The 11096-nt window shown below is 57.3% G+C and overlaps 2 protein-coding genes across 5 annotated transcripts in view; both read right to left on the bottom strand.

The window, feature by feature from the left end:
• Nucleotides 1–249: 249 nt before the first annotated feature.
• GPR162 (G protein-coupled receptor 162) lies at nt 250–5823 on the bottom strand. 3 transcript variants are annotated; one of them, XM_054444481.2, is made up of 5 exons: nt 5748–5823; nt 2912–4209; nt 1999–2188; nt 1319–1476; nt 250–1018 (listed from the first exon to the last, which is right to left on the bottom strand). In XM_054444481.2, the coding sequence occupies exons 2-5, from the start codon at nt 3776–3778 to the stop codon at nt 467–469; spliced, it is 1767 nt and encodes a 588-aa protein (XP_054300456.1). In that variant the 5' UTR covers nt 3779–4209; nt 5748–5823; the 3' UTR covers nt 250–466. The 3 variants fall into 3 exon arrangements, with proteins under 3 accessions (XP_054300456.1, XP_054300458.1, XP_054300457.1); XM_054444483.2 differs by having other exon boundaries at nt 3914–4209; XM_054444482.2 differs by having other exon boundaries at nt 2963–4209; nt 5748–5821.
• Nucleotides 5824–6808: 985 nt separating this feature from the next.
• CD4 (CD4 molecule) overlaps nt 6809–11096 on the bottom strand; it is a 34183-nt gene continuing 29895 nt past the window's right edge. For both annotated transcript variants that reach the window (XM_054444485.2, XM_054444484.2), the window contains exons 7-10: nt 10491–10691; nt 9086–9207; nt 8714–8781; nt 6809–8323 (exon numbers count right to left, since the gene is read on the bottom strand). In XM_054444485.2, coding sequence (XP_054300460.1) covers nt 8302–8323; nt 8714–8781; nt 9086–9207; nt 10491–10691 — 413 coding nt within the window. In that variant the 3' untranslated portion in view covers nt 6809–8301. The remainder of the gene's footprint in view (nt 8324–8713; nt 8782–9085; nt 9208–10490; nt 10692–11096) is intronic.

Genomic DNA, 11096 nt, shown 5'->3' with positions numbered 1-11096 from the left:
GCACCTCAACAAATCTGAACAGAGATCCTTCATACCCCAAACCAACAAAGACATGTGTGTCCTCAAGCCCCGCCCCCAGCAGGATATGCTCCTCCCAGCCTTCCCTGTGCGAGGCTGCCTGGTGGAGCATGTGATCATTTCTCCTTGTGTCCTTCTGTGCCTCTGTCTGCTGCCCCTGCTCTGTCGTGTCCCCTGTGAGCCACTCCACCCTCCAAGCCCCTTTCCACCGCAGTACACTGGACACTGAGGTTTCCATGGCAACACTTCAGACTTTAATACATATTGCTAGGGGTGATGGAAGGTGAGTAGGGCATCTGGTCACTTGGATGGGAGAGAGCAGGGCCTTCTGAGCCCCAAATCTAGCGCCCGTCTCCCCAGAGTCTGGAGGCAGCTGCCCTACTCTCGGCCAGAATGAGGTGTTACTCACTCAGGCTTCCTCCTCTGAGTTCAGCAGGCTTGCTTGGGCTCACAGGGTCAGCTGGGGAAAGATGGGGTTGCCTGGGCCCCAGGATCCTCCCCAAGCCCTTGCACTTTCTTCACCCCCCGTCAGGGAGCAGCGTCTCCCTGCACTTAGTCCCAAAGGAAGTCCAACGGCTCTGCTCTCAGGGGACCCAAGGGAGAGTCGGCGGGGTGAGAGGCCCAGTGGCCGGGGCCGACGAGGAGAGTGCCCTGGTGAGGCAGTCGGAGAAGGCAGAGGTGTCTCATCGATGAAGGTGGTGATCTCCTCCCGGAAGAAGCCAGGACCCCGTGGGGGTCCCCCACCTGACCCCAGAACCCCACTCTCCAAGAATTGGCGAAGGCTGGCCAGCCCCCCACCTTCAACCTCTTCCTCGTCCTCCTCATCCTCCAACCTGTGTCTTTGTCCCAGGTACTCAGGCGGACCCCCGAGGGCCCGGCTCTGGGCTGGGAGGACCCGGATGTCATCAGAGGATGACCACTTGTGCAGGAAGGAGCCTGGTTCCCGAGGGGTAGAGAAGATGTTTGTCTCATCATGGGACAGACGCCGGGATAGGGGGACCTGTGAAGAGGAGCGGGTAAGACCTGAAGGTGCTGCAGGGACAGAGGCAGAGGCAGGAACCAAGTGGGGACTCCGGAAGATGGTGCCAGCTTCTTAACCTTCCAAACGTTTGCTGCGGTGGGCAAACCTGGCCCCACAAGGTCTGAAGGGATGCCTCTCTTGCTATAGCTTTCTTTCACCCAGCTCTATGGTGCCCTGAAAGCCAGGGCTAGGGAAGAGGGGATTGGGGTGCATAACAGACACTGGAGAAAAGTGATGAGGGGCACCAAGGGTAGGAGGTGTAATCCCCCAGTTCCATACCTGTAAGTAGTGGACTCTCTCAAGAGGAGGGAAGAGCATGTGCCTTCCAGGCAGCAGCTTCACCTGGGCGGGGTCCCGGCTCCCTGGTCCTGTGGCTCCATTAGCATCAAAGCGAACTTTGCAAACTCGGCCCTCTGCATAGTCGTCACAGCCCCCATCTAGGAGAGAAAATGGGCAGAGTGGTTACAGGTAGGGAATGCCTACCCCGGCCTCCCACCACTGCCTTTATAAGCTCCCAGAGACCCCTTTAGTTCCCATTAGCATGTATGTTCCAAGAGGACAGTGAGAGTGGCTAGCATTTGCTGCGTTCAGTGCTAAATCCTGACTGGAGTGCTTCATACATATAGATGAAGTTATTGAAACAATTACCTGCACTCCCCCAAGAGCCGTCCCTATAGCTGGGGGGCCTCTCTCGGGAAGCTCAGGTTCCCCATAGTGCCAGAGCTGGGCAGTGTGGGCTTCTGGGGAGGAGCCCAGGCCCAGTGAAGGGAGCCCTGAGTGCTGCAGGAAGCAGTGAGTGGACAGCAGGGTGCCTGCTTAGGGAAAGGGGAGCCCAGGGTGGTGCAGGTTCTGTCCAGTAGGGGGCACTCCAGGGTAGCCCATCCTCTGGCTGAGAAGGAGCGGCAGAAAAGGGAATAGATAGATGTCCAGGAAAGCCAAAGCCCAGCCCCTCCTCTGACCGTCATCTCCATCCTCCTCAGACATGATGGCCACGCATTGCTCCCACACTGTGCGCACGTCGGCGCGGTAGCGCTCGCAGGACCAGATGAAGGAGGGCAGCAGCAGCGTCTGTGCCATGGAGCACCACAGCACAGCCAGCACCATCCAGGGGGGCGCCGAGTCCGACTTGAGGGAGAAGAAACTCACCACCTGGGGAAGGGTGGGAGCGGGCTGGGTCAGGGCCAGAGCTGAGGAGCCCACCTGAACCCCATATCCTAGTGCAGCTGGTGGGCAAGACGTCAGAAGTAATGCCTGATCCCTGTGCTCCAACAGAGGTGAAGCCGGAGGTGGAGATGGAGTGAACAGAGGGAAGGGATGGGACTGACTCAGAGGAAGGTCGGGGAGAGTGCTGGAGACAAAGCCCTGCGGTCAGGAGGGAGAGGAACAGAGGTGAACCAGGAACCGTAGAGACAGAGAGGAACCCAGGAACAGTGACTAGATGGGGTGGTGGGGTGAGCCCTGTGGGGTTTCCACCCAAGAGTGCTCAGAGACCATGTGGCCGCCAGAGGGAAGGAGGGAATGGAGAGTGGAGCCCAGCGGCTGGATGAGAGGTCTGCGGCTGAACCGTGGAGCTGCAGGATGGATGACGGAGCTGGAGGACGGGTAGTGGAGCTGAAGGACGGTGATGGAGCTGAGGAGTGGGAACTGAAGCAGATGCTGGAGCTGGGGTAAACAAGGTAGTGGGAACTAAAGGACAGATGATCAAGATGGGGGCCACAAATGGAGTGGGGGATGGACAGAGGAGAGGAAGATGGATGATGGAACTGGAGGAGAGATGACGGAGCTGCTGTATGGCTGATGAAGTTGGAGGTCAGGTGATGATGCTGGGGCCTGGATATTGGGGAGAACAGGTGGGGAGGACCCCGATCTCACCAAGATGGGCACCCCTGTGAGTGAATCATAGAGAAAGACGATGGCGCTGACCAAGTTGGTGACCTGCAGGGATGTCTTGGCAGACTCCGAGCCATCCAGCGAGGACCGCCGCTTCCCTCGGGCATCCTCCACCACAATGGCTGGCACCTCAAAAGCTGGCCGGGTACCCAAGCCCCCTGGCCCACCCACTTTGGTCCCCCCACCACCCCCCACTCTCCGGGCCTGCCGAGCCCTCCTGGGCCGGGCCCACAGTGTCTGGTAGAAGGTGATGGCCACGCAGACCAGCCCCATGACAATTCCCCCAAGTAGCAAGAGGCTGAAGCAAACGCCAAAGCCGAGGCCGATCTTGGAGACTATGAACTGGCAGCCGCGGGCATAGTAGCGCTCGCCGTTGTTGTGCCAGCCAATGGAGGGCAGTGTGGAGAGGATGAAGCTGACCATCCAGATGCCCATGACGGCATGCAGTGCCTGCTTCTTGGCGTTGCTGAGGCGGTAGTTGACGGGCCAGCGCACCATCCACATGCGATGGTAGGAGAGTGAGGCGACCGTGAAGCAGGTGGCCAGGGCCAGGGTGTAGTAGGTGGACACGAAGACCTTGCAGATACTCTCGTTCCAGTCATAGTCGGAGGAAGCCTGACGCCGCAGCTGCACCACAGCAAAGGTGGTGAGGGGCACTGCTGCCATGAGTATGTGTGTGCCCGCTAGGAAGCAGAGCAGCAGCTCCAGTGGCTTGTGCTTCTGCTGCTTGGCCGAGATGCTGAGGATGATCCAGGCATTGGCCAGCAGCGCCAGGAGCCCACAGGCCAGCCAGGACAATGCATTGGAGCGCAGGGAGGCCTCCTCTGCCCCCGCCCCGCCCCGAGCCATCCTGTCCTCAGCCCCCCACCCCCTTGAGCTCTGTGGGGGTGGGGGCTAGGTCTCACCCAGGAGCCCCACTCACAAACACTCCCATGATCCCCACAATCCTCGCCCTGTCAGCAGGCAGGCTGCCCCCAGGCTCACCCCAGTGCTCAGCATTGCATGATGGACCCAGCTGAGGGCAGCTGCAGAGGGCAGGGGGGGAGACTGAGGGTCAGCAGAGGCAATCCTCAGCTTTCATACTGGGCGGGGCCTTCCTTAAGCATCCCTGCAATTGATGGGGCAGGCAAGCTGGCTACTTTCCCAACTATGAGGCTGGCTGGGGGGTTCTGGTCCCCATGCTGGGACTTCCAGGTCTCTTTTTCTTCTGGTTCTTGACCAGTCAGGAATCTTCTGGATGCCCCAGGGATTTGGGGGTGGGGCTCAGCCCCCTGGACAGGCTGCAAGGGAAAGATGAGACGTGGGAGGTAGAGGGCAAAGGTAGGGCTGGGCTGGTCTCCAACCAGCCTCCTATGCCCCGTTTCTTGAAACTGTAGGCATGACTGATGACTAAGGCCCTGAGGGTCATTCAGAACATTCCTTTGCCTTAAATCTGACAGCTAAACACCCCACACAGATGAGAGCCGCACTCTTCCAGACCTCTAGGAAAGACGGTATTCCCACCTCCCTGTCTCCTTTAGCCCTTTCTCCTCCCGCTGGAACTCCCAGGTTCCTTCTTAGAACATCCCCTGCTCAGCACTACTCCACCCCTATCTTCAAGTCCCTAAATGTCTCTTCAGAACTACTGATGGGAGACACATGACTGGTTTCCTCTTGAGGGTTCACAGTGAACTGGGATATGGCATTACAGCCTTCCTCCCCTACCTGCCAGTCTCCTGGATGTGGGTCTTGGTGCTTAGCCCCTACTTCCCCAAACCTGGGTGATCACCCTCCAGCTACCCAGATCTGGGAAATGGGAGAAAAGAGTCTGGGACCGAAGAGGGTGCTAGGGAACCTGAAGGCGGGGAAACCGCTGACATCAGAAGCATCCAGAAATGGAAAGAGGGGGAACTAGGGAGAAGGAGGAGAGTTTGAGCAGAAGAGAAAGAGGGGGCAAAGTGGTAGTATCTGAAAATAGCAGGAAAAGCTCAAACCCCCTGGAGAGGAGGCTTTGGAGGGAGGAGGGACCGGAGGAGGGAGGGAGGGAGGGAGCAGGGAATAGGAGGCTGAGAAGAAAAGCCAAATATTCAATAAGGTGCTGATTCCCCTCGGGGAGACCTTGATTCTTCCTCCCTGGCCCAGAGCCTCAGTTTCCCTCTCATGGGAGGAAGGATGGTCCCAGTTTTAGTGCGTGATGCTGAGCTTCAGTGAGCCCCGGGAAGGGGGGTAAGGGAATCAGGTGAAACCCTGAACAGAGTGGGGCTGTAAGGAAGCCCATAATGGCTTTAGGGTAAGTGGGGTAAAAATGGGGCACAGCAGTGAAAGGGTCTGTTTCCCATGGAAGCAGCTCAGACCCTTGCTTTCCCCAAGAGGTCCTGGTCCACCCCCACCCTTGGCTTCCCTCCGGAGCCCAGTACACCCTAGTTGCCATGGCAATGGCCAGCCAGATGGAGGTGGAGGGACTTGGCCAAGAGCAGCCCCCAGTGTCCTCTCCTACAGCCCTGGACCCCTTCCCACCCACCTCCACCCAGGCCCAGCTGGTGGGCTCAGGACGAAAGAGATGGGGAGTCAGAGACGGAAGGAGGCAGAAAAGATGTGAAGGACAGAGAGAGGTCAGAGGAAGGTGGGAAGGGGGATCTGGGAGGTTCCCTGGCCAACGGGGTCCCTCGCCCTTTGGGATGAAGGGGTAAGGTCAGGCGGCTCCTCCCTCCTGTCCCCCTCCAGGTTCTCCAGGGCAGAAACAGCAGGTGGCTGGGGAGGAGGGGCCAGCCCAGGGGAGAGGAGGCAGCTTGCGGGGAAAAGGGAGGCAACACAGGGGATGGAGCAGGGGTCGTCTTACCTCTGGCTGCGCCCAGCACTGCCATGGAGACCGCACTCCCGACGCGGCTCTCTCTGGCTCCCGCTGCCTGCCGGCTCCAGCTCGCCCGCCCTCCTCCCTCCTTCCCTGTCTCCCTCCCTCCCTTCCCCCGGGCCTCCCTCCTCCCCCTCAGTCCCGGCCTCCCAGGCTCAGCCCGCGGCTCGCTCGGTCTCTGCCCCCTCACTCTCCAGGACCCTCTCTCCCAGGGTCATCCTGCCAGTGAGCCCAGGCTAGAGGGACTGCAGGACAGCTTTGTGGGGGGCGGGGGGGCGGGAAATGAGTGTAGGGTGGGGAACTGGACGGTGGTGACTCGGGGAGGAGAGGCAAGGAAGGCGCTGAGAGGGAGGGCGGTGAGGAGGATGGCTGGGAACCGGCTTCATTGGTGAAATGGTTCATGTCCTGCCCCCACCCCTTCCCGTTTTGAACACGAACACAAGCTCCAAGAGGCAGCTGGTGTTGTTGGGGACTGAGGAGCTAGCTGTTCGGGGAGAAGGAAGCGTGTGTCACTGTGTGTATCTGTCTGAGGGCTGGGCCTTGGGTTTGGGAGTGAGGGGGCTTGCGGTGCAAACCGGGGCTGCTTGTGGAGTTGGGGGTGGGTGTGCACAAGCTAAAAGGATGTGGGCGCATGCATGCACACAGACACACACACTCTGCTTCCTCCTCCTGGAACACAAACACACATGTTGGGGATACAATTTGCACACACATGTTACAGTTTCTCATAGTCCTTTTTCTCTGCCACACACATACACCAGGAGAGCTCACACAACCCTGAGTCTCTCCCCCACGGTATATCACACACGTGTAATTACAGAGTCTCAGCCTCACACACACACAGGCCCACACAGAGCCCCTGTGGGTTGTGGAGGTGGGTAGCCAGCCTCCACAGAATTTTTCCCTCTCCAGGGAAACTTCATCTCCTTCCTGGGGCACGCCCAGCAACCTCTCCTCTGGGTCCGACCCCAAAGACCAGAAGATTCTTGGTCCCCAGAGAAGGGGTCTCTCTGTCTCTCTCTCACACACACACACACACACAAAGCATCTTCTTTATAGTAAGTTTATTGTATTTTTCTTTCAGCTCAGGGGAGCAGGGGTGGAGAGTGGGCACAAATGCAAAGTAAGCAAATGGGGAGCCCCAGCAGCAATAGGGGGGTCTTCCTGGAAGAGGCAGGCTTTAAAGACAGGAGGAGAAGGAAATAGGGAAAAGGAGTTGGGACTGAGGGAAGTGGTGAGGAAGGGTAGGAAGAGAGGGGATCCTGAGAGAAGTGGATCAAGAAGAAGATTTGTAACCCTGATTTCCCTGTGTCCTGAATGGTCTGGAGGAGGGTAAGGGAGGGTGTGGGGCAGGCGCAGAGCCTGGCACAATCACCTCTGAGGTCCCTTAGAGGGTTCCCTCTCAGGCTAGCTACCCCCTCTCCCAGCAAAGCTCGCTTCCAGGAGGTTCTGCACAGGGTCAGCGGCTGGTCACTGGGCATTCTGTCCTACAGTGCCTGTGCTCCCAGCCTGCACTCTGATTAGAAGAGCCAAAGGCTTTGTCCTCTGGTAACAGATTCTGCCACCAGCGGGGGATGAAGGAGAGATTTTAGACAGGGAGGCCTTCATCCCTGCTCATAAATTCTCTGAGATGGGCCCTTCCCATGGGTGCTGTGCTCCTGTGAACCCAAAAGTACACACTGAGTACCCACCACTAGCCACTGGTGAGAGCCGTGTGGCGTTTGTCCCTGCATTCGAGAGGCAGCAGTGGAACTTGGGACAAGGGACCTGGGTTAGTCCCGACTCCAGCACTTGCTAGCTGTATGACCTTTGGTAGTCAATCATCTAGCCTCTCTGAGCTCTGGTTCTGGTCTATAAACTGGAGATGATCATCTTAGTTCTGTCACTGCCAGCCTTGTAGGATTTTTGTAAGACTCAAATAGAGTATGTGAAGCATCCCTTGTGGCTGTGTACATGGGGCTGTGTCCAGAGGGGCTGTTTGTGCAAGGTCAGGACGTGAGTCTGTGGCCCCACCCACATAGGGTGAGAAGCGGGCAGCGTGGGGCAGGAGGTACTGGCTGCCAGAAACCTCTGGATCCTTCACTGGCTTGGCTGTGTGATTTTGTGCAAGTTCCTGCCCTCTGTGGTCCCAGGGTCCTGTCTTGTAAAAGAACAGTCCCATGCTCCATGCTTCCACACACCCAGCCTCACCCTCCACGCCAGCCAGGGCTGGCCCTGATCACTCCCCTGGGATCCAAATGAGCAGTGGGGAGAGGGCCAGAGAGAAATAATGAGAGAAGGGCTAGGGATTGAAGGAAAAGCAAACGGTGGGGAGAATGGTGTGATTAAGCCTCTGGAAAATAGAGAGCAACACTCAACCAATGAAGCTGGGGCCTAACCCAGGAGAAACAATGGCAAATTGTAGAGGAGGCGAACAGGAGGCCAGAGGCCTGGGATCTGCTACATTCATCTGGTCCGCAGGCCATGAGCCCAACGGGAAACGCGGGGCAGACACCTGGGGAGGCTGCAGTGGGATCTGCCTGGCCTCATGCCTCAAATGGGGCTACATTGTCTTCTGAAACCGGCTGCAGGAACAAAGAAGAAGGGGAGCAGGTCTGTCCCCGCTGCAACCCCTTTGTGTTCTAGCACCTCCAATGGCCTTTCCAGTGCAGTGCTAGCCTCTGGGCCACAGCTGCAGAGCTAGTCCAGAAAGGCCCTGGCCTGCTGCTCCTTCAGCTCCACCCTCCCACTTCTGCCTCCTTCTAGCTCCTGGCCTCCTTTTCCCACCCCTCTATCCTCTTCACCACACCCCTTTAGCCCCCATCTCCTCGCCTCCACCCCTCCCAACTCTCCCTCCTCAACTCCTTCCTCCTCTCCGTTCTCCCTTCCTACCCCCTTTGCTCCCCTTCCTCCCCCTCCTCTCTCCCTCCTCCTCCCCCTTTCCCCTCTCCCACCCCCTCCTCCCAGATCCTTACTGAGGGCACTGGCAGGTCTTCTTCTCACTGAGGAGTCTCTTGATCTGAGACATCCGCTCTGCTTGGCGCTGTCCAGGGACAAGAAAGGGAGTCACGAGGGTCCCAGGCCTCCAGAAGGGAGGTGCCCCTTGGCGGGGCGAGTGGGGGAACCTGGGACAGGAGAAGCAGTTACACGGCTCAGGCCGTCTATCCTGGAATTAACTCTCTGCTCCTTCCTGTCTCTCCCTCGAGTGGGATCTGGGACAGGGCAGCAAGGGAACTTATGGGTGGGCAGAGGGAGCTGGGCCAAAATGAGGTCCCATATACAGGATCTCCTGGTACAGGACTCAGGGGTTTGAGAGCCTTGTGGGGACCAGGTGTGGGGTCACTCACCCTTCGGTGCCGGCACCTGACACAGAAGAAGATGCCTAGCCCAATGAAAAGCAGGAGGCCGGCGACGCCCCCCAGCGCAATCAGAGCCATTGGCTGCACTGGGGTGGGCCATGTGGGCAGAACTGCAAGGGAGAGAAATATGCTCAATGCACCAGCCTCCTCCACGGGCCAGGGGACTTCGGACTGCCTTGCAACCCCTCCTGGCCAGTCTCTGGTTTGATCCTGGGGTTGGGGGAGGGGGGGGGTGCCTGGGGGCTCTCAAAGGCCACCAGTGCTCGGGAATCGGTTTTATGTTTGAGAGACCACAAGGCACTCTGGAGATAGAGAAGCAGTGGTCTAGACCCTGGGCTGTGTGTGTGAGTGCATGTGTGTGTGCATGTGTGAGTGCATGTGTGAATGTGTGTGCGCGCGTGTGAATGTGTGTGCATGTGCGAGTGTGCATGTGTGAATGTGTGTGCGCATGTGTGAATGTGTGTGCATGTGTGAATGTGTGTGCATGTGTGAATGTGTGTGCGCGTGTGTGAATGTGTGTGCATGTGTGAGTGTGCATGTGTGTGCATGTGTAAATGGTGTGCGTGTGTGACGGTGCGTGCATATGTGTGTGAGTGTGTGCGTGTGTATATGTGTGCATGTGTGAGTGCATGTGTGAATGTGTGCACGCACGTGTGTGAATGTGTGTGCGTGTGTGCACGTGTTTGAATGTGTATACATGTGTGAGTGTGCGTGTGTGAATGTGTGTGCATGTGTGACTGCATGCGTGTGTGGGCGTGTGTATATGTGTGTGCGTGTGTGAATGCGTGCGTGTGTGGGTGTGTATGAGAGTGTGTAAGTGTGCGTGTATGACAGTGGATGGGTAGATGAGTATTGCGTGAATGTGTAAGAGTGTGTGAGTATGTGCGTGTGTATAAGTGTGAGTATGTGTGTGACTGTATGAGTGTGTATGTGTGTGAGTACATGGTGTGTGGGTGTGTGAGTGTGGATGTGTGTGTAGTATGTGTATGAGTGTGTGCAAATGAGTGCGTGAGTGGTGTGTGCGTGTGTGAGTGTGTGGGAGTGTGTGCATGTGTGTGAGAGTGCGTGTGTGTGTGCATGTGTGAGTGTGTGTGTAAGTGCGTCTGGATTTGGAGAAAAGCCAGGAACCAGGGAGGGGGGGCTCTTGGTCAGGTGGACCCCATTCCTAGGCTGTAGACCTGAGGGAGTGGGAACTTGTAGAACTACAATTGGCAGCCTAGAGCCCAGGACCACACCCTACCTCACTTCATCACTTCTATGCCTCCAGGACACGACACCATACCCACAACCCCCCAGCTCAGGCATTGGGAGGCCGGGACTCTGGGTGGTCTCTGCCAACCACAGGAAGGTCCCGCAGCACAGGAGGCAGAGGCCTTGGAACCTGGGTCCTTACCCTGGACGTTGGATTGCAGCAGGACCTGTCCCGAGTCACTCAGCAGACACTGCCACATCCCCGCCTCAGGGTTCAGCACCCACACCGCCTTCTCCCGCTTCGAGACCTTTGCCTCCTTGTTCTCCAGTTTCAAGCTCAGCATCAGCTTAGGGGAGGTGGGTCCCCACACCTCACAGGTCAAATTTTCCTGGAGCTGAGTGGCTGCAGAGGAACGAGAGGCTGAGATTGAAGGCCTGAGATTCAGTAGAACAATTAAAATGATACTCTATATGGGTGGCCTTCTTTTAGCCTTTTAGAGCAGGTTTTCATGCAGTTCTATGAGGAAAAACAGCGTTTAGGGTCCAGTGGTATTGGATTTGAATCCCAGCTCCACTGCTTAGCAGCTGTCTGTCTCTGGGCAAGTGACTTAACAACCTGCGCCCGGATAGTAGTAAAGGCAGGCATACATGTAAAGTGTTTGGATGGGGCCCGGCACGTGCTGAGCATTAAGTGTTAGCCATTACTATTTGTGGAGTTGTTATGATGATAAGGAGATAAGGAAGCCAGAAACTGAATTTGGAGCTTGACATTATCATCATTACTATCATACAGAGAGCAGATTTCATT

The sequence above is a fragment of the Pongo pygmaeus genome, chromosome 10 (genome assembly GCF_028885625.2).
Source record: "Pongo pygmaeus isolate AG05252 chromosome 10, NHGRI_mPonPyg2-v2.0_pri, whole genome shotgun sequence".
Lineage (NCBI taxonomy): Eukaryota > Metazoa > Chordata > Mammalia > Primates > Hominidae > Pongo > Pongo pygmaeus.
This window is presented reverse-complemented; position numbering and strand designations above follow the sequence as displayed.